Below are 22,918 nucleotides of genomic sequence, written 5' to 3'. Positions count from 1 at the left end.
ATTCAATTAATTAAAATTACTATAGTTTATGTATTTAAGTGTAATCTTTTGTGTTCCTTAATTCCTTTATGGATTAAGAAAAATGGAAACTAAATATATCCATATATACACTCTACAGTAAACCCTTTTGTTCCCAGATAATTTCAGAATTAGAATTAGGTTTAGAGTTAATGGTAAGATATTTCAAAAGAAATAATTTTAGGTATTTTACTGGAAAATTCTGATTATTTATGTTTCTATCTTTTGTGTCAATAGTTTCCAAATTTACAATAAAATTTACTGGCATTCTATGCAATAAAGTAGAGTTTTAAAAAATTACAGAACTGACTTACTCTGATATTTAGTAAAAGGAACCACATTGTCAGCAATTAACAACCCAGCAAGTCTAATGCATTAGACATCGAGATCATCATTTATGAGAAACAGAAGATCATAGTAAGCCTTGATGAAGCTCTTAACCCTAGATCCAGCTCCTGAATTGATGATACCAAGACTATTTTGAAAATTAAGACTTAAAATGCATTTAATAAAAATCATTTGATTGGAATGTGTGTGAGAGGGGGAAATGAACTACTAGCACTGACTTTTTAAGTTGGATATAAAGCAAACATTGAGTGTTCTCCCGCTTGGGAATCAATACCTTGACCCCTTTGTCTAAAAAATCCTGCAAGTAGGGCTTTGAATAGATGGTTTTACATAGATTAGTTCCACCAAAAAAAAAAAAAAAAGCTGCACAACATTGCCTTTGAGTTTACCTTCTCCTCTACCTCCTGAATTTCAGATTTCAGTAATATAAACAGAATGTGATAACTATCCTTTGAGTTTTGCCTCTGAATAAAATAATGGAGTCTCAGATAACCTGGAAACAAGTTTAAATACAAGGCACCTGTACAAATTCAGAACAAACACCGAGAGAGCTAGATGAAAAAATATACAATATTGGGGGGAAACATAAAAATGATGGACTCAGAATGTAGTTAGGCATAATACATAGCTTAAGGAGAGTTGAATTTTAATAAGAATGCAATGGTGATCAACAAAAGATTAAAAAATCAAGTTATAAAACAAAAAACAGTGATAAAGGATAGAAATGGGCTGTTTGAATGGTTAAAATACCTCCTTAAAGGATTAATAATGAAATTAGAAACAGTAATTTTTTTTTTTTTTTTAATTTATTTTTGGGACAGAGAGAGACAGAGCATGAACGGGGGAGGGGCAGAGAGAGAGGGAGACACAGAATCGGAAACAGGCTCCAGGCTCCGAGCCATCAGCCCAGAGCCTGACGCGGGGCTCGAACTCACGGACCGGACCGCGAGATCGTGACTTGGCTGAAGTCGGACGCTTAACCGACTGCGCCACCCAGGCGCCCCAGAAACAGTAATTTTTTAATGGCAAAAAGTAAATTTACTAATTATGGATTGTTTGAGGAAATCTCAATGAGTTAAGAAAAGTAAAAAATATTAGGACACTTAGAAAATAATACAGAAGCAAAACAATCCAAAATATTTTAACATAGAGAACATTGAACTTTGATGTCTCTGAAATAGAAAAAAAACGTAACAAACATTCTAATAAATAACAAACAAAAAATTTTCTGAGAAGAAAAAAATTAAATATTTTTTATTCTAGATTAATAGTATTGAAAGGACATACCATAACCCAGGAAAAGTGTAGACAATAACTGATAAAGATACATCATTAACTAGGTTTCTGAATTTAGAAAAAAAGATGATTTTTTTCCAAACTGAAAAAGAAACAACCAAAAATAATCAGACAAGCTTCAAGTTCTTACAGAAGGAGTTAAAGCCAGAATACCATGAGTAATATTTACACAGTTCTGAAGAAAAGAGAGAGCTAAATATATTATATTCAGAGAGGTGTCATTCTTATATCAAGGCATTCAGCAAATAAGGCTAAACATGTTCTCGGGGAATTCATACAATATATTCAGTTAAGAATGAATCCAAAATATTTTGGAGTAAAAAATCTCTGAATCAATGGCAAATCCAGATTCCCTTAAGATACAGCCAAAAGAGTAAATATGAGGAAAATAAGTGGCATACATATTGACATGTTAAAAAATAATTTGGAGGTGGGGGAGAGAGAGAAGGAGATCACGAGTTGGGGGACATGCAGGGCCCAACATAGGGCTTGATCCCAGGATTGTGACATCATGACCTGAGTTGAAATCAAGAATCACCTGCTTAACTGACTGAGCCACTCAGGCAAGCCAACAAATTAAAATTTTAAGTAATACATATTAGAGATTATTTCTATAGCAGGAGTTCAACTATTGCTAAAATTAAAAATACATAGTTAAAAATAAAGACAAAACTGAGTTCATGTATTAATTCTTAATCTTGGTGAGATCTTTCAGGGAAAAAAAACCATAATGATATATACCTGAAGTTCAATATAGTTTATTGATTTATTGCAATTAATCTTTACCTAATTCAGATAAAATACAAAATTTTGTTTAAAAATCAACACATAGTAATAACCAATATTTATAAAATTATTGCCTACTCTATATTTATCCTCCCTGTGTATATTCATAAACTGCAGAATGGTATATAGTCAGCGTTAATGATGGGTATTTTTGAATGGCAGTGTTAATTATTACTTCCAATTTTGTACTTACTGAATGGTTATACTATTTAAATAAGCATATATATGTGTGTCTATACATATAAGCAGATTATTAAAAAATATCTGGGAGTTTATGTCATCATGGAAATTATTGATTTTGAAATTACATTGATAAAATATTTGAAGTATTAGTCTTCTTTTGCAATTTCAGCAAATTACTCCAGTGTATGGGAAATGAAATAATAGAGTGGTTCTTATATTGATAATGTTATTGTTATTTGAAAATAAATCAGTTAAAAGGCATGAGACAATGGATGTTTTTCCAGGAGTGATGGGCAGTATAAACAATGGTAAGCTTTTAAAAGCAGTAGTACTTACGAAGGTTCATTAATGACTGTTCTCAAGGCATTGAGCAGATCTTCACTTGTCATTGTGTTTATGTTCACCTCCACAGCTGCTCCTTTGGCCTTCATGTGAGCGATATTATCAGGCTGATCAGCAAACATGGGAACTCCCACCATAGGAACCCCATGATAAATAGCTTCATAGATCCCATTGGTTCCACCATGAGTGATAAAAGCTTTTGTTTTGGGATGACCTAGTTCGGGAATTGGGTGAGAAGTGGGTGAGGATTTCATTAAGACAGGTTAACAGAGTTTCAGGAAGAGACAGGGAAAAAACTACAGGGTAAGTCAGTGAAGAAAGCAGCATTTTCCACAAAAGCTGAGCACATGGGCTATTTCTATGCACATAGAAAACAATGATCCCAGGAAAGGAGGAATTAGTTCCTTCTGCATTGTGCAGAAAGATTTGCTTGAGGAAGTAACACCTGAACTGAGATTGAAACTTGAAGAATAATGAGAGTCTTAATTGAAGATGCTCTTTTGTGAACCGAAGAAAGCATTGAATCTATAAAATCCAGAGCCAATTCTCAAATTATTTCTGCTTTGAAACTGTAAGTAAAATGTAACATTTTATTATTTTTTCTAGCTTTAGTTTTTAATTTATTTTTTAAATTTTATTTTAAATTCCGGTATGGTTAACATACAGTGTTCTATTAGTTTCAGGTATACAACACAGTGATTCAATAATTCCATATTTCACCCAGTGCTCATCACCATAATGGCACACCTTAATCCCCAGCATTTGTTTGATCTACCTCTCCCCCACCTCCCCTCTGGTAACCATCCATTTGTTCTCTGTAGTTAAGAGTCTGTTTCTTGCATTGTCTCTCTTTTATTTTTCCTATGCTCATTTCTTTTGTTGCTGTTTCTTAAATTCCTCATATGAGTGAAATTATGTGGTATTTGTCTTTCTCTGACTCAGTTCTCTTAGCATTACACTCTCTAGATCCGTCCATGTCTTTGCATATGGCAAGATTTAATTCTTTTTTTATGGCTAAATAATATTCCATTGTGTAAATATACCACATCTTCATCCATTCATCCATTGGTTACACTTGGGCTGCTTCCATATCTTGGCTACTGTAAATAATACTGCTATAGATATAGGGGTGCATATATCCCTTTTAATTATTGTTTTTATATTCTTTGGGTAAATGCCCAGTAGTGTGATTACCAAATCATATGGCACGTCTATTTTTTTTTTTTTTTTTGAGGAACATCCATACTGTTTTCCAGAGTGGCTGCACCAGTTTGCATTTTCACTAACAATGCAAGAGAGTTCCTTTTCCTCCACACCCTTGCCAACACTTGTTTCTTGTGTTTTTCATTTTAGCCTAAAATGTGACATTTTTAATTACATACTTATTGAATTTGTTTGTTGTTAAACAGTCACTTTACTTGTCCATTTCCAATTGTACAGCTTTTTTTCTCCTCAGTCTTACCAAGAAGATCATTCTGGGGTATCCAATCATAGAGCCGAGTATTGGCTCCTAATGTGGCTGGTTTCTTTCCTTTGTATCTCCATAAAACCTGTGGAAGACAGTACTTTAATTTTGCAAGTGAAAACACACAATGAAGTCAACTTAAGGCTATAGAGTTATTTATAAGTCATGTAGCCCACCACTACTTTATGTGATAGTGAGAAAAGTGGACATAAGGGATAGTTTGCAAACATGGAGATATAGTGGGACTGTTTACATCAACCTTGTCAAAAAGGGCTTGTGCTAATAGTCTATTAAATATAGTTTTATCATTTTTATATTTGTCACTCAAAGTATTGAGGTGTGAGATTGTAAGTGAAGAGAGAGAAAAGACTAATTTAATCAACCAGAGTGTGGAGGTTCTAAAAAACATTAAAATAAACATGAATACTGTGTAAATTTATTTATGTCATAAGGCCATCCTAACTCTCATGTTTCAAATGCAATGTTTTCCAGAAATATAATTAGCTTTAAAATTGTATTGTCTGGTTTTTGAATGATAGTCTTTCCTTCTTTCCTTCTTCCCTCTCTCCCTCCATCTGCCTCTTTTTCTTTCTCCATTCTTCTGTTTTTCCTTCCTTCCTTCCTTCCTTCCTTCCTTTCTTCCTTCCTTCCTTCCTTCCTTTCTCTCTGCCTTGTTCTCCTTCCTTCTGAAGTTGGAAGGAGGAGGAGACAGAGGTTTGCCTTCTGTAATTATTTAATAAAGTATCTTCTTGGGATGTTAACCTTTTGTTACATACTTTTAGGGGTGAGCTCTGTATGACTAAGTTCAGATTGAATATAAGTAAGTGGCACACTGTTTAAGTTTTTATTTTATTCAACAATTCCATAACTCAGTGCTCATCACAACAAGTGAATTCCTTAATGCCCATCACCTATTTAACTCGTCCCCCCAAACTCTTCCCTTCTGGTACCATCAGTTTGTTCTCTATAACTAAGAGTCTGTTTCTTGGTTTGTCTGTCTCTCTTTTCTCCCCCTATGCTCATTTGTTTCTTAAATTCCGCATATAAGTGAAATCATATGGCATTTGTCTTTGACTTATTTTGCTAAGCATTATACTCTATAGCTCCACCCATGTCTTTGCAAATGGAAAGATTTCACTTTTTTTTTTTGGCTGAATAGTATTCTACTGTGTATCTATACCACATCTTCTTTATCCATTCATCAGTTGATGGACGTTTGTGCCCTTTCCATAATTTGACTATTGTTGATGGTGCTGCCATAACATCAGGTGCATGTATCCCTCTGAATCAGTAGTATTGTATTCTTTGGTCAATCTCTAGCAGTGAAATTGCTGGATCATAGGGTAGTTCTATTTTTAACTATTTGAGGAACCTCTATATTATTTTCCACAGGGACTGTACCAGTTTGCATTCCCAACAGTGCAAGAGAGTTCCTTTTTCTCCCCATTCTCAGATGGCAAAATTTTAGCAGAAAAGCTTAGAAATAAAAATTCAAAGGTTTAACAAGCCTCATTAGTGCACTCACGGTTATAGAGTTTTATATAGTTTAACTAATATGCCAATATAATGAATTCTAGGGTATTTAATGAACAGGAGTATATAAAGAGTAGAAATCTCGAACTATAATGACAACAAAAAGTTAATTGAGTATCATAAATCAGAAAATACATACTGTTTGATAATAATACTAGGATTTTTAATTGTGTTTGTAGAAATTTCAGTTTAGAAAGATGAAGCTTCTATTTCTAAACCAACTAGATCATGATAAAATCTTAATAAAACCTAGAGATATAAAGTATATCCTTGAGTATGATTCCTGTCTACTTTATGTAGAACCTCTCTCCTTTCCTGGACCTTGGAGTTAACATTCTTGAGAATTTGAGGAGTACTCAGCGCAGGTCCTAAGATTTCAAAAGGTTATTGGGATCTTAACATTTTAATCTCTATTTCATTGAAAATAAATGATAGTATAAAAAGATGTATTTCCATAGCAACGCAAAAGTTTATTAAACAAGTGATCAAATGTGCCCCAATACACCGTTTTAATATTTTTAGAAAATTTTACTTACAGATGGTACTAGTTATGCTCAGTGTTTCAACTTCGATCTAGAAAGAGAACTGTTAGCCACACTTTCTCTCCATTTGGCAAAGTTGCTTTGCACCAGGATCCAATGTTGTACTAACCTTTTGTGGAATCTGGGCCAGGGCTGAGGCAATGAGATTGGCTTTTTCATCTGAGAGGTTTCTGACCATTGACCCCAGAGAAAACACCACAATACCATCTTCACCTGAACTTTGGACAAATTCTTCCATTTCCTACAAAGACAAAATTATTTTCATTGCAAATATGCAGGATCATAGGGGGAGAAAAGTTTTCTCATTTATGCATGACATGTGTTAAAATTGTACCATGTCAATTTAGATCCAATAAATTATTAAAAAATCAATCTAACGCCCTATTAGGCATTCAGGATATTTTTCTCGTGTTTATTCTTTTCCTGACTAATAGGCCTACAAATGAATTTTTTAGAACTTCAATATATAATTATATGTTTTAAAAGGTAAACTTCTGGGGCGCCTGGGTGGCTTGGTTGGTTAAGCGTCCGACTTCGGCTCAGGTCATGATCTCACGGTCCGTGAGTTCGAGCCCCGCGTCGGGCTCTGTGCTGACTGCTCGGAGCCTGGAGCCTGTTTCGGATTCTGTGTCTCCCTCTCTCTCTGACTCTCCCCCGTTCATGCTCTGTCTCTCTCTGTCTCAAAAATAAACGTTAAAAAAAATTAAAAAAAAAAAAGAAAAAAAATAAAAGGTAAACTTCTGCTATTGTCCTATCATGATAGCATTTATGAGACATTATTTGTCTACCCTCCCACAAGTAGCTGACCTGCCCTTAACTTGAGCCTTAGCGCACTGGTAAATATAAATTTTTCGACAAATAAAATTTTCTGGGTCACCACTTACAGTTATGCAGGTTGGGCTTTGCAAAGTCTGGGATTACAGTCTTTTGTATCATAATTTATGTGAATGTCAACTTCTAGAGATCTGTTATGCATGCCCTGTGCAACTATTGTGGCTTCCTTGTAATATTTCTCAATATATTTATTACAATGATCAATTATATTTATTTCTCAATGTATTTATCAATTTAAAGGTAGTAAAATTACTAGGGAAAGGATGATGTCATAAATGAAAGTAGATTGCTATTTTAGCTTAGTTAATGTTAGGAGAATATCTCTGAAGTCCCAGGAATTGGTGTTTTGCCATTTTGATTTACCACCCTAAGGACAGTGATTGAATAAACACACACACACACACACACACACACACACACACACACACACGTACATGAAGCCTTACACATCTAGCAGCTGGATTTGGATTCTTGATTTGGCTGTTGTTCATTTTTTTTTTTTTTCTGTGTATCCAATGACTGGCATAATTTTTTCATCAGAGATATAAGCTATGATTGGTGTCCATATTGTCCAAATGTTTGTATTAGTAATTGGGCTTGGGATGGAATAATTTTTCCTCCTTTACAAAAACATGTCTGAACTATGTTGTGAAATTGTGTGTGTGTGTGTGTGAAAAGTGAGGATGGGAAGATAAATATAATAGTGTGGTATGGGATTTTATCTAGTGAGCAAGGAATATGTCACATCTCTTTCTGTAACTCTGTTTAGATACTGGTTCATTATCTGCTATAATAACACTCAGTAGAGCTTACCTGCAGCTATAACTTGAGTGGTAAGAAAAGTATATCCAGAATCCTGCCATAAGATTTAAACTTAAATGTGCATTTTACCCTAAATAGAAATTGAGAACTCTCCTAAGAGCACTATTTAACCTGCAATTGTCTCAGAGATTGTTTGTTTATCTGCAACACGAGCAAATGAGTGTCTGCCTCTTCAATTCTTTCATAAAGACAGTTATTGATAAAGAGACTTAAATACAATATTCTTATCATGTTTTTCTCTCATTCTCTTTTACTTCTCAATATTGTCTTCTTCCAACATTTTTGGCTATCAATATTTATTTGTTGGTGACTTTGGAATGCGGTACACAATTTTCCTTTTTACTTCAGAGAAACCAGGCATCATGGTACTAAAGAACAAATTCAGTGACTGGGTTTCTCAGTTCTATGACTACTTTACCTAATCTGTTCCTAATGCTCTCTCTGAAACCCAGACTTTGCATTACCTGAATGATTCCTAGAAATATCCACCTGAAAATTCCTTTGGCTCCTAAAAGTGAATAGGTCTGAACTGAATCCATCCTTGTCATCTCAAAAAAGCTTTTCTGTGAATTATTTTCTGTCTCGGTAAAGGTCACTGTTATCCAAGAACTGCTACCTAATTCCATGTCTTCTGTCAACACTTACTTCTTACTGACCAAAGTCTGTGAAATCTATCTGAGAGTTTTCATGAAGGCATCGTTATCGCTCAAGGAATCATAGTAACTGTCTCACCTCATAACCCCATCACACTTGTTAGGAAGACCAAAGCACTTTCCTGAGGGAATTCCAAGGCTATAGCTTCCTGTTCCTTCCATACAGTACCCAAACTATAGACACATTGATGTTTTATTTTAAATTTTATTTGTTTATTTTGAGACATAGGGAGAGTGCAAGTGGGGAAGGGGCAAAGAGAGAGGGAGAGAGAATCCCAAGCAGGGTCTGCACTGACAGCACAGAGACTGACATGGAGGCTCGATTTCATGAATTGTGAGATCATGAACTGAGCTGAGATCAAGAGTTAGTTGCATAACTGACCCAGCCAGCCAGGTGCTCAACACACTGATATTTTAACATGCCACTTGAATCACTTCTTTCTTCAGCTGAAATATCAAAGTGAAGTTCAAAAAGGTAATATAATTCATAAAAGACTCCTATGGTTTGTAAAATAGATTTGGAGTAGCAAATAGTATATCTCTGTTATTGAGGCAGCACACTTTAAATAAAGAAATAATAGGATTATATCATACGGTACACAAAACATCCTCCACTGTAATAGACATACCTTAGGTAATGGTTTGGCTGGTTTACAGTGCAACCCTCCTACAAACTCAAAATTAGGTAAGTATGGACGAGGAAATTCAAAATCCCAATATGTCCGGATTAGCCAAATTTCTGCTTTCCCCATAACCTCACATAATGTAGTGGGTCTTCCTAGAGAAAATGAAAAAAAGGTAAGTGAAAGTTATTAGCATATATGTGTTTTAGGATAAAATGTACCACTAATTTTCTGACAAACAAGGGAAATCTTTGTCCTCTAGCTATCTATCACATCTAGAGGAAAAGGAAGATGTGAAAAGGAAGATCACATCTAGTTAAAAGGAAGGGGAAATTAAGATTATAAGGAGAGAGGGAGAAAGAGAAGGAGGGAAGAAAGAAAGTGGGGTGGGGGTTGGAGGAAGGAAGGAAGGAAGGAAGGAAGGAAGGAAGGAAGGAAGAGAATAAGGGAGGAAAGAGGGAGGGAGGGAGGAAAGGGGGTAAGGAAAAGAAGGATGAGAGGCGAGAAGGAGAGAAGGTAAGAATATATTTGGGTAGGAATAGTAATATGCAAATGAAGTTTCACAACTTCAAATTCAATCTAAAATTTAACCACAACTCCATGTACTGATGAACTTAATACTCATTGTTTTTCTCCGGTTAAATGGCAGATGACAGATTAGCCCCAGCATATCAGCACCAAATTCCCTATCAATGGTTTTCTAACTATCTTCCAGCTTGTTATAGTCTCTGATTTACTCCTATTGTTTAAGAATCCCACCAGTATTTGTTTACTTTATCTTCCTCAATAAAATGCCATTATTTTCCACTACAACTGATTTGCCACTATTTTCTTAGTAGGAATTCCCTGATTCATACCCAATACAACCCCCTTTGGAATGTGAAATATACATGTCACCAATATCACACAGTTATTTTAGTGTTATCTTTGAATTATATTTTTTGAAAGGGATATTCTACGTATTAATTTTAGAAGATTTGTGGAGAAGAACGAGTGTTTGCAAATGACCAGATCAACCAGTTTTAGACACAGGAAACATGTTTTGCCCTAAATAAAGAAAAATTCAGATGAGAAATCTCCTTTTTTAAGGATTATAAGCAAACTTGGTGATCATGTGCAACACAGAATGGATAGACTCTCTTTCTATAGTCATTGCTTTGTAGTGCTTGAATTTACATCTGAAGCTAAATGGTCAGATGCCTTAATTTACTAATGAAGAGGAATTTCTCAAGGAAACTTAACTTGAAATTGCCAGAGATTGGATGAAAACCCCACCTCACAACCTCCATGTCAATATATTTATGTACTTTAGTTGTCTTATTCCATGTGTGTGACATCCGGTCTTGATTACCAACTCCCTTGGTGAAATTACTGTGTATAATGTACAGATCACATTTTAAGAAATACCCAAATTAAAGTATTGACTAAAATTCTATATTTGAGATAGTGGTGCACAGTTACAAATACAAAGGCAATCAAAAGTAAAGGAAATAAGGGGAGGGACCATGATAGCAGAGCAACATGGAAGATTTTGCTCCTCTTGTCCATAAAATGCAGCTAGAAATTCAACTCATCCCTGAAATGCAACAACAAACCATCTTGCACACCTGTAAGATTGATCTGAGGATCAACCCCACAATCTACATAACTTGAGTCACAGAATTTGGCAGGTATGTGGCACAGAGGTGAACTGGGAGAGAGAAGCTGCAGAGTGTAGGGAGCTATTTTTGCTTGTGAAGAGAGGACAGAGACAGAGGGGAGAGTACAGGAAAAGCACTCTCCCTGAAAGTAGCTGGAGAGAAAGTGAACGAGTGGAAATACCCATAAGGGACTGAACAAGAAAGGAAGAAAGGAGAAAGGAGAGGCTTTAAATATGATTAGGACTCTATAAACAGGGAGCACAGATTCTGGAACTCCACAGCTCGATAACTGGTGGAGCTCTGGTGGGAAGGGCCAATCCCCAGGATTGAGGGGTCCTCGGACCACATGGGAGAGAGGCAGTTCCCCTGGTGAAAAGACATTTGGTAGAGGTTGTGCGGCCTCCTCACAGGCAAAGGTCTCAGCAGACCCCAGAGAACATCCACGTTTGCTGGTCTTGGAACAAAGACATTAGAGGGAGGTGAAGCTTCGCGCCAGATGTGTGTTTTGATTTACCATAATCCCTGAAACGCTGCTTCTACATGATCTCATGGACTTTTTCTGGGGCAGGCTGGCACCTGGCCGCAGTCTCTGGCATCTGCAGCAGTACGGTCACACAAATGTTCCTGTGGACTGGCTGATACCTGGCCATTGCTCGGCAAGATACTCCCCCAGATGGTCAGAGCAGGTCAAAGCCACAGGGACCTCAGAAGTGAGGGGTTTAGAAACACATCCTCATCTGAGATAAAATTTTGGAGAGAGGTGCCATCTGGTAGGCTGACAGCTTGATCATGACAGTGTAGAAGTAGGGAGTGGACAGTAGCCAGAGACAAAGGAGGGGTGTTTTATTGCCGGTGGGAGAGACTACAGAGTTCTGTTGCCAGAGACTATGTAGCCAGGTGATACCATTTTTACCTTTTCTATGCATGTGCATACACGTGTACATGTGCCATAAGGATCCACACCAATAAGCTAAGCAGTACCATCTAGTGGAGAACAGAGCCGTTACACCAAGTCCGTCCAACTGTTCCAACTGTGCTCTAGAGGAACACCACCAGTCTCTCTGCCTGCTAGTTTATAGACTATAAAGTGCTTCATAGTTTGACTGTTAGGGCAAACTGGATGTAATTTCAATAATATTTATTCTTTTCTCTGATCCATCTATTCAATTTTTTTCTTTTTCTTTTTCTTTTCCTTTCCTTTCTTTTCTTTCCTATTCTTGAATACAGAAAGAGAAAGGGTTAATTTTATTTTATGCTTTATAAAAAACATTTTTCTTTATTGTTTTCTACTGTATTTTTAAATTTTTTATTTCATTTTACTTTCCTCATTTCATTTGAATCTATTTTATTATATATATATTTAAAATTTTTCATACGTTTTCCAACCTTTTTTCCTTTCCTTTTCTTTTCTTTCTTTCTTTTTTTTCCTTTTCTCTTCTTTCCCTTTTTTCTCTATTCTACCAAGCTTCTTTCATCCACAAGACCAAAACACACCTAGGATCTAGAATCCTTCATTTGATTTTTAAATTTTTATTTATTTTATTCTTTTTCTTCCTTCAAAATGATGAAGCAAAGGAATTCACTCTAAAAGAAAGAATAGGAGTAAATGAGAGCCAGGGACTTAGTCAAAACAGATATGAACAAGATGTCTGAACCAGAATTTAGAATCATAGTTAGAATACTAGCTCGGATTGAAAAAAGTGTAGAATCCCTTTCTGGGAGATAAAAGGGTTAAAATTTAGTCAGGACAAAATAAAAAATGTTACAACTGAGCTGTGATCTCAAATGGATGCCATGGTGGCAAGGATGGATAAAACAGAACAGTGAATCAGCAGTATAGGGGACAAACTTATGGAAAAAAATGAACCAGAAAAAAAGAGGGAAACTAAAGCAAAAGAGTGTGATATAAAATCTAGAGAACTCGCTGCCTCATTAAAAAAGGAATAACATCTGAATCATAGGGTTCCCAGAAGGTGAACCGAGAAAAAAAGGGGTACAAGTTTTATATGAGCAAATCATAGTAGAAAACTTTCCTAACCTGGGGAAAGACACAGCATCCAAATCCAGGAAGCACAGAGAACTCCCATTAGATTAGACAAAAAACAACCATCAACAAGGCATATCATAGCGAAATTCACAAAATACACAGAGAAGGAAAGAATCATGAAAGAAGCAAGGGAAAAAAGTCCTTAATCTACAAGGGAAGACAGATCAGTATCATTGCAGACCTATCCACAGAAACTTGGCAGGCCAGAAGCGAGTGGCAGGATATATTTAACATGGTGAATCTGAAAAAATGCAGCCAAGAATTCTTCACCCAGCAAGGCTGTCATTCAAAATAGAAGGAGAGATAAAGAGTTTCCCAAACAAAAACTAAAGGAGTTTGTGACCACTACACCAGCCCTGCAAGAAATTTTAAGGGGGACTCTCTGAAGGAAGAAATGATGAAACAAAACAAAACAAAAAGTCCCAAAGCATCAAAGACTAGAAAGCACCAGAGAACACCACCAGTGACTCCAACTCTATAGGGTACACAATGGCAATAAATTCATATCTTTCAGTACTGACTCTAAATGTCAATGGACTAAACGCTCCAATCAAAAGACATAGGGTAATAGAAGGATAAGAAAACAAGATCCATCTATATGTTGTTTACAAGAGATCCATTTGAGACCTAAAGACCAGATTGAAAGTAAAGGGTTGGAGAACCATCTATCATGCTAATGGTAGCCAAGAGAAAGCCGAAATTGCCATACTTATATCAATCTAAGTTTTAAAATTAAGATGGTAACAAGAGTTGAAGGAGGGTGTTATATCATAGTTAAGAGGTCTATCCACCCAGAATACCTAAAAATTCTAAACATTTGTGCCCCCATGTGTAAACATGCAAATATATAAATCAACTAATCACAAGCATAAAGAAACACATTGACAATAATACGATAATAGTAGGGGACTTCAACACCCACTTACAGATGGAAAGTTCATCTAAGCAGAAAATCAACAAGAAAACAATGGTTTTGAATGACACACTGGACCAGATGGACTTAACAGATATATTCAGAACATTTCACCCTAAAGCAGCAGAATACACATTCTTCTCCAGTGCACATGGAACATTCTCCAGAATAGATCATAAACTGGGATGAAATCATCCCTCAACAAATACAAAATCGTACCATGTATATTTTCAGACTACAACACTATGAAACTCGAAATCAACCATAAGAAAAAATTTGGAAAGACAACAAATACTTGGAGACTAAAGAACATCCTACTAAAGAAGGAATGGGCTAACCAAGAAGTTAAAGAGGAAATTAAAAAGGACATGGAAGCCAATGAAAATGATAACACCACAGCCCAAAACCTCTGGAACACAGCAAAGGCAGTCATAAGAGGGCAGTATATAGCAATCCAGGCCTTCCCAAAGAAGAAAGAAAGGTCACAGATACACAACCTAACTTTACACCTTAAAGAGCTGGAAAAAGAATAACAAAACCCCAACCTGGCAGAAGACAGGAAATAATAAAAGATTGGAGCAGAAACCAATGCTATCATAAAAAAATAAATAAATAAAAGAAAGAAAGAAAGAAAAAGCAAAAACAAAGTAAAAACAAAAAGCAGTAGAAGAGATCAATGAAACAGGAATTGATTCTTTGAAAGAATTAACAAAATTGGTAAATGACTAGCCAGTCTGATCAAAAAGAAAAAGGAAACAACCCAAATAAATAAAATCAAGAATGAAAGAGGAGAGATCACAATCAACACTGCAGAAATACCAACAATAATAAGGGAATATTATGCGCAATCATATACCAATAAGATGGGCAATATGGAAGAAATGGACAAATTCCTAAACACATATAAACTACTAAAACTCAAATAGGAAGAAATAGAAAATTTGAACAGGCCCATAACCAGGAAGAAAATCAAATTAGTAACCAAAAATCTCCCATAAAACAGGAGTCCAGGGCTGGATGGCTTTCCAGGGGAATTCTACCAAACATTGAAGGAAGAATTAACACCTATTCTTTTGAAGTTGTTCCAAAAAAAACAGAAATGGAAGGAAAACTTCCAGACTCATTCTATGAAGCCAACATTACCTTGATTCCAAAATCAGAGAAAGACTCCAGTAAAAAGGAGACCTACAGACCAATTTCTCTGATGAACATGGATGCAAAAATTCTCAACAAGATATTAGCCAACCAGATCCAACAATACTTTAAAAGAATTATTTATCAGGACCAAATGAGGTTCACGCCTGTGATGCAGGGCTGGTTCAATATCCACAAACCAATCAATGTGATACATCACATCAGTAAAAGAAAGGACAAGAACCACATGATCCTCTCAACAGATGCAGAGATAGCATCTGACAAATTACAGCATCCTTTCTTGATAAAAACCTTCAGGAAAGTAGGGATAGAAGGATCATACCTCAAGATCATAAAAGCCATATATGAAAGACCCACTGCTAATATCATTCTCAATAGGGAAAAACTGAGAGCTTTCCCCCTAAGTTCAGGAATATGACAGGGATGTCCACTGTCACCACTGTTATTCAGAATATGTTTATCTTTGTAAGAAACCACCAAAATGTCTTCCAAAGTGGCTGTACCATTTTGCATTCCCACTCGCAGAATGTGAGAGTTCCTGTTCCACAACTTGCCAGCATTTAGCCTTTGTCACTATTCTGCATTTTGACCATTCTAATAGATGTAGAGTACTATCTTATTATTTTAATTTGCATTTCTTTCATGGCACATGATATGGAGCATCTTTATATATGCTTATTTGCCAACTGTATATCTTCTTTGATGAGGTGTCTCTCTTTGTCCTATTTTTAATTGTTATGTGTTTTCTTATTATTGAGTTTTAAGAGTTTAAAAACATATATAACAATCTTTTATCAGATATGCCTGTTGCAAATATGTTCTATCAATCAACGTCTTATCTTTTCATTCTCTTGACACTGTCTTTTATAGAGCAGAAGTTTTTTAATTTTGATGAAGTCCAGCTTATTCATTATTTTTATTTTGTGTCTTTGGTGTTGTTTATAAAAAGCCATTGACATACCCAACATCATCTATGTTTTTTCCTATGTTATCTTCTAGAAGTTTTATAGTGTTGGGTTTTACATTTAGATCTATGATTCACTAATAGCTAAATTTTGTGAAGGGTGTATGTTCTGTACCTACATGCTTTTTTTTTTTTTTTTTTGCATGTGGATATCCGGTTGTTCCAGCATCATTTCTTGAAAAGACTATCTTTATCTATTGTACTACTTTTGCTTCCTTGTCAAAGATCAGTTGACTCTCTTGTGTGGGTCTATTCCTGGCCTCTCTATTATTTCCTTTTCTTGTCTTAGTCCCTTAGCTAGAACTTTCAGTATTACATTAAAGAGGTATGGAGAGAGATGACATCTTGCCTAGTATACGATCTTGGAAGAAAAGCTTTCAGTTTTCCATCATTAAAGATGATTTTAGCTGTAGGATTTTATTTTTAACTTTTTTTGTTTTTGTTTTTTAGCTATATGTTTTTTATGGATATTATTTATCAAATTGAAGAAAGTCCTTGTTATGCCTAATTTACTGAGAATTTTTAACATGAATTGGGGTTGGATTTTAACAAATAATTTTTCTGCATCTATTGATATCCTCTTGTGTTTTTTGTTTGTTTGGTTTTTTTTTTTTTTTTTTTTAGTCTCTTGTGATGGGTAACATTAATTGATTTTTGAATGGTGAACTGGTCTTGCATACTTAGAGTAAATCCTACCTGATGATGGTATATAATTTTTTTTATACATTGTTGGATTCACTTTGCTAATATTTTGTTAAGGATTTTGGATCTATGTTTATGAGAAATATTGGTCTATAGTTTTCTTTTGCTGTAATGTTTTTGTCTGGTTTTGATATTTGGACAATACTGGCACCATAGAATGACTTAGGAAGTATTCCCTCTGCTTCTATCCTCTATAAGTGATTATAGAAAATTAGTATAATGTCATTATTAAATATTTTGTAGAGGGGGCAGCTGGGAGGCTCAGTCAGTTAAGCATCTGACTCTTGGTTTCGGCTCAGGTCATGATCTCATGGTCATGGGATTGAGCCCCATGTTGGGCTCCATGCTGAGCATGGAGCCTGCTTGGAATTCTCTCTCCCTCTTTCTCTGCCTCTTTCTCTGTCTCTCTATCAAAATAAATAAATAAACATTTAAGAAAAAAATAAATATTTAGTAAAATTCACCAACAAACAGCCTGGTGCTTTCTGTCTTGGATGAGTAATTATTAACCCAATTTATTAGATACAGGGTTATTTAGATTGTCTACTTGTCCTCGTGTGAGATTTGGCAAATTATGTATTTCAAGGAACTGTGTTTTTCATGGAATTTGTGGGCAAATAATTATTCATAGTGTACACTTGTTATCCTTTTTAATGTCCATAGCATCCGTAGTGATATCCTTTCTTTTAAGTTTTTTATTTTGTTTAGGTTGGCTAGAGTCTGATCAATTTTATTGATCTTTTCAACATATCACATTTTTTTTCCTTGATTTTTTCTGTTGATTTCCTGTTTTCTGTTTCATTGATTTCTGCTTTAATTCTTATTATTTATTTTCTTCTGCTTACTTTGAATTTAATTTACTCTTCTTTTGCTAGTTTTCCAAGGTGGAAATTTAGATTATTGATTTTAGATCTTTCTTTTCCTTTTTTATATTGAGGTATAATTGACATACATTGTATTAATTTCAAATGTACAATATGGTGATTTCATATTTGCATATATTGCTAAATGGTCAACACGACACATCTAGTTTACATCCATAACCATAAGTAGTTACAGAATTTTTTTCTTTTGATGACAACTTTTAAGACCTACTTTGTCAACAACTTTCAAATATGCTATGTAGTATTATTAACTATAGTCGCCATGCTGTACATTACATTTTCATGACTTTTTATTTTATAACCGCAAGTTTGTACCTTTTGCCTCCCTTCACCCATTTTACCCAGCCCCCACCCCTGCTTTGGTAATGACCAATCTGTTCTGTTTATGAGCTTGTCATTTTGTTTGTTTGCTTTTCTCACAGGTAACTGAAATTATATTGTATTTGTCTTTCTCTGTCTGGTTTATTTCACTTAACATAAACCAAACTCGGGAATGAGAGTAGAATGCTGGTTAACAGTGCTCGGGGCTGGGGCAAATGGGGATTGTTGGTCAAAAGGTACAAAATTCCAACCACAAGATGAGGAAGTTCTGGGGATCTATTATTCAACATAGTCACTACAGTTAACAATATTGTATTATATACTTGATAGTTGCTAGGAGAGTAGATATTGAATGAATAGTTTAATGATTTGTTAGATCCATTGACATCACTACAATTAAGTCGATGTAAAGAATAATGTAGATTTTAAAATATTCTGTGTCAAATATATATTTGTTAAAAAGAAAGGCAAAATGAATATTTAGTAATTGCTCCTATTGGCAAAAAAGAAAAAAAAGACATATATAAATACTTATGCTTAATGATGCATAGATAATATCTTGATGTAATGACAAGAATAGTTAATAATACTTATGTAGAGGAAATATGAAGCCAGTTATTATTCATTATATATATTTTTGTTCCGTTTGAATTTTTTTACCCATTTGTATTAGTTATCTTTTATTATGAGATTGAGAATTAAATCATATTCATGGTGCATTCAGAATTTCCTGATAAAGAAAATGAGAGAATGAAAATCAACAAAAGTACACAACCAAACAAACAAACAAACAAACTTGTTAAAGATGATAGAGTTGAAAAATTACCATAGATCCTAAGGACTACATTTAATCCATAAAATTTATACATACAGAATCTTATAACTTTCCCCTATTTATGCATAATATGACAAATGTCCTAAAAACTTATTGATTAGAACTAGGAAAACATCCTTAGTTTTCAGAATATATTTATTTTTTTATATCTTGCATTTCTTTTCCTGACAATAGAATTGAGGCCAAGATACTGTCTGATTTACTTTAAATCCATAGAGCCCAACACACTGCCTACACCCAGGTAGTGTTTCTGGTGCTTGAATTATTTACTGTGAAATTGACATAGTATAGATTTAAATCATGTATAAACCTTAGGATTTTTAAAGTGGCTTCCTTTGAATATCCGTTTGTGAAAAAAGGTATCTACTGGAAGTCAGCATTATGGACTGACTTGTGTTCCTCTAACAATCATATGTTGAAATCTGATTATATTTTGAGTCAGGTCCTTTAAAGACATAATAAAGCTTAAGTGAGGTCCTAAGAGTGGGCCTTAATCCAATATCACTGGTCTTCTTATAAGAAGAGGGGGAGACACTGGGATTATATATACACAGAGGAAATACCATGAGAGAACATAGCAAAAAAAGTGGTCACATTACAAGCTAGGAGACAGGCCTGAAGAGAAACTGGCCTGGCAACACCTTGGTTATGGACTTCTAGCATCCAAACTATGAGAAGACAAATTTCTGTTGTTTCTGCCACTTAGTCTGTGGTATTTAGTTGTGGCAGACCTACAAAACTAATACAATCAGAGAGTTAAATTAGTTAATATTGATGGAATCAAATGAGAGCTATCTGTGTAAAAATAACAAAGCAAAACCATTCCTGATAGAAAAATGCAAACCATTAAAAATAGATGAAATATATTTGTAAGTAGTGAAGTAAAAAAAACATGCTTCTTTCAACACCTAAAGCTATAATTTTTTACAGTTTTCCATTTCATTGTTCAGGTTTCTGTGTAGTACTCCCTGAAGAAGTACAAAGTATCCTAGGAAACTTTTCAGTATGACTAGCTACGATGAAACAGTTCACTTAAGACTTACTGAAGCTTCATCCGAAATTTACGAAAGGGATAAGAATGTCAGGGACTCAGATTCAACACAGAGAATACTATAAATTTTGAATGTAATAATCCATGATTCTCAAAATTTGTGGGTCACAATTCAGACAAAATAAATTACATGCAAAGTTAATCCCATTGTTAATATAGCTCAGTTTTCAGTTTATTAGTGGAATAAGGCAAGGAGATTATATTATTCTTACAACAAATGTTACACTTTTTTGACCAATAAAAAGTCAAATCTCTTCCACTATAAAAACTCAGTGTACAAGACTTTTTTGTGATACCCTATATTGGACAAAAAATACATCTTCCATTAGGTTGACATTTATTAGTATGTTTCATATTTTGTTTTGTTTTGATAACAATCTTTAAGTATCAAGGTTTCTTACAAAATGGTTAGATGACTTTAAAGAAAGGGTAACCAAGACTTTTCTTGCCTCTCCCTCCCAATTGGTTGTTGATAACAGTCATTGCTATCACTTATGAAGTTTCATGTGAAAGTGAAACTTAAAAATACACTCTTTTCATTTTCCTAGGCTTTTCTTAAACCACCTAAGTTTCTTAACTCCTTTAGAATGAGGAGCACTCTCTTACCTAACGCATCACTGTAAAACTGGTCCCAAAGCTGAGTATCATATTGTTGGATCCAGAAGTCAAAGAAAATGGAGAACATTAAATTTTTTACCCTTTCCAGAAAGGTCATTCTCTCTGATAGTGCCGCCACGGCAACAGGCACATAGGAAAGTGGAACCGGAAGTTTCCCACAATATTTTTCCAGCGTGTAACCCATGGAATTCCTTATTGTATACACAAAAGGGACTGCCAGCAACTCAGCAATCAGCTCTCCACAGGGTAACACCGGGTCTATGACCATTACATTGTAGTTCGTTTCCTGGAGTTTCTTCATCATTGACTGGTTGTAGACTATACTCTCACACTGGAGTTTTAAATGCCCAGTTATTTGAAGAAGGAATTGTTGCAGTTTCATCGTTGACTGCCAGAGTGACAATGTTGGCATAACATTAGCAGCTATATCTAAAAAGTCATTTAGCGTTTTCTCAGCAGTCTCTCTGTTTTGTGGCACAGGGACCACCTCAAAGTTCATTGCAGAAGGCTTGCTGTAGTCGATGATGAAACTCTGTGGAGACACCAACACGGTCACCTCGTGGCCCCTTTCTGTGAGTTCCTCCAGTATGATCTTTAGGTTGAGCCAGTGGCTCATGTCACAGGGCCACACCAGGACCTTCCCACAGAGTCCACAGCCAGCGTAGCAGAGCTGCAGCAGCACAATTGCTGAAATCCATTTGTTAGGGACCATGACAGCGGTTCCCTCAGACACTGCTCTGCAGAGGTTAAATGTTTGCAGAGCACAGAGCTGAAGACGCAATTTAGATACAGATCAAGTTAAAAATTAATTTCTAGAGTTAGGAAATGATACCATGTAGAGAACTTTGTCAGTAGCGTGCACCGGGCACAATACTATAGGATATTTGTTAGGAGAATGCATGAAATATTTAAATATTCTGGAGGAAATGGCTGCAGCATTTTAGGAGTTCATTTCAAATATATTAAAATAAAAATGATACTTTTCAATGGACACTTTTTAATTACAATAGAACCCATTTAAGAAAGTCTAGTAAATAATATGGTATATCTTATGGAACATGATGATTGAAAATTTGGGAAAACAAAAATGTAGGTCTTGACATAAATTTGGTTGTATGATAGTATGTGGACAAGATGCACACATCACATCACATCACAATAACAATAGGAAGAGTATGCTAAATATTATACTAAGGTACAATATTTCCAGGCTCCAGAAGATGCTATCACTCCAATGTGGAAAAAAATCTCACAAAGCTTCAGGATGTGGGTGCCTTTCATTGAGCCCAGTAGCAAACATGACAGAAGATGGGTTCTGAAGGTGAATGGAAGACAAGGAGAAAAAGAATGATGATGTGGAAATGATGGCCATTTAAGTATGCAGTTATCAGTTCAGTATGCATAGAGTCAAGGCTAACACAGAACAGTACAGACAAAGAAAATACTAGTTAAAACAGAACACTTTGGAGAGTCTTGAGTGCTATACTCTGGGATCAATTTCAGTTTCCACAAAAGAGGTCTACTTAGATTTTCAAATCATGTCCAGAAAATGATCATATGTGTCCTATAATAAAACTCTTCCAGAATCTAAATAGGATTTGAGTGGTAGGGAAAAAACAATCTGTAACAGGCTAAAAGTAAATATTAGGAAAACAAGATTTGATGAGTGTCAGGGAAAATATGATATTGGTTTGTGAATGGAAATCACAGAATGAGTCTTAAAAAACAGAGAAGTGCTCAGTTTGTGGTTTGACCAACCGGAGTAATGGATAATGACTAGCAAAACCACAAAATGTTAGATAAGTAGTAGCTACGGAAAGGTTTTTGACCTTCAGTGTGTGAGTTAATAATTGGACATGTCTGTGGAAATATTAATTGGGCTGTGAACACTACAATCTCAAGGGAGGGGTACAATTTAGAAGTGTAGATGTTGTGTGCAATCATCCATCTATACTTTAACCCAATTTCAGTTCCTCTACAAATCCTTTAATATTTCCTACCTCCAAAAGACAAGTTTTTAGCGCATAGTGTATGCCAGATTCTATATTATGCACAGGGCATAAACAAGAAAGACCACTTCAGGTTCAAAATGAGTTCACAGATTACTGAAGAAAATGTCATTGGAACCAATACTTATTCTACAAATATAATGGAGATGGATCTTAGATGGTCAGAACGAGTTGAGGAAGGCAAGCCCATGAAGGAAGTTGCTTCCTGGAAGAAGAGAATAATGCAATAATGCTTTAGCTAAGTCTTTAAGAGTGCTTGGTAGCCACCAGGTTGAAAAGTATCATTTGGAAGTAAAAGAGAATACTAATGTATCTATGTTCTAAGAAGTGTAAC

The 22,918-nt window shown here is 35.2% G+C and overlaps 1 protein-coding gene across 5 annotated transcripts in view; it reads right to left on the bottom strand.

Moving 5' to 3' along the window:
• LOC102968284 (UDP-glucuronosyltransferase 2A1) overlaps nucleotides 1-22,918 on the bottom strand; it is a 61,451-nt gene that overhangs the window by 2,347 nt on the left and 36,186 nt on the right. For 2 of the 5 annotated variants that reach the window (XM_007086907.3, XM_042982738.1), the window contains 4 exons: nucleotides 9,452-9,600; nucleotides 6,623-6,754; nucleotides 4,436-4,523; nucleotides 2,968-3,187 (listed from right to left, as the gene is read on the bottom strand). In XM_007086907.3, coding sequence (XP_007086969.1) covers nucleotides 2,968-3,187; nucleotides 4,436-4,523; nucleotides 6,623-6,754; nucleotides 9,452-9,600 — 589 coding nt within the window. Of the gene's footprint in view, nucleotides 1-2,967; nucleotides 3,188-4,435; nucleotides 4,524-6,622; nucleotides 6,755-9,451; nucleotides 9,601-20,563; nucleotides 21,288-22,918 lie in introns of those variants that run through there. The other 3 variants (XM_015539645.2, XM_007086905.3, XM_015539644.2) reach the window with 2 other exon arrangements.

Source organism: Panthera tigris, chromosome B1 (genome assembly GCF_018350195.1).
Source record: "Panthera tigris isolate Pti1 chromosome B1, P.tigris_Pti1_mat1.1, whole genome shotgun sequence".
NCBI classification, from domain to species: domain Eukaryota; kingdom Metazoa; phylum Chordata; class Mammalia; order Carnivora; family Felidae; genus Panthera; species Panthera tigris.
The sequence above is the reverse complement of the archived record's forward strand: the minus strand, read 5'-3'. Positions and strand labels throughout refer to the sequence as shown.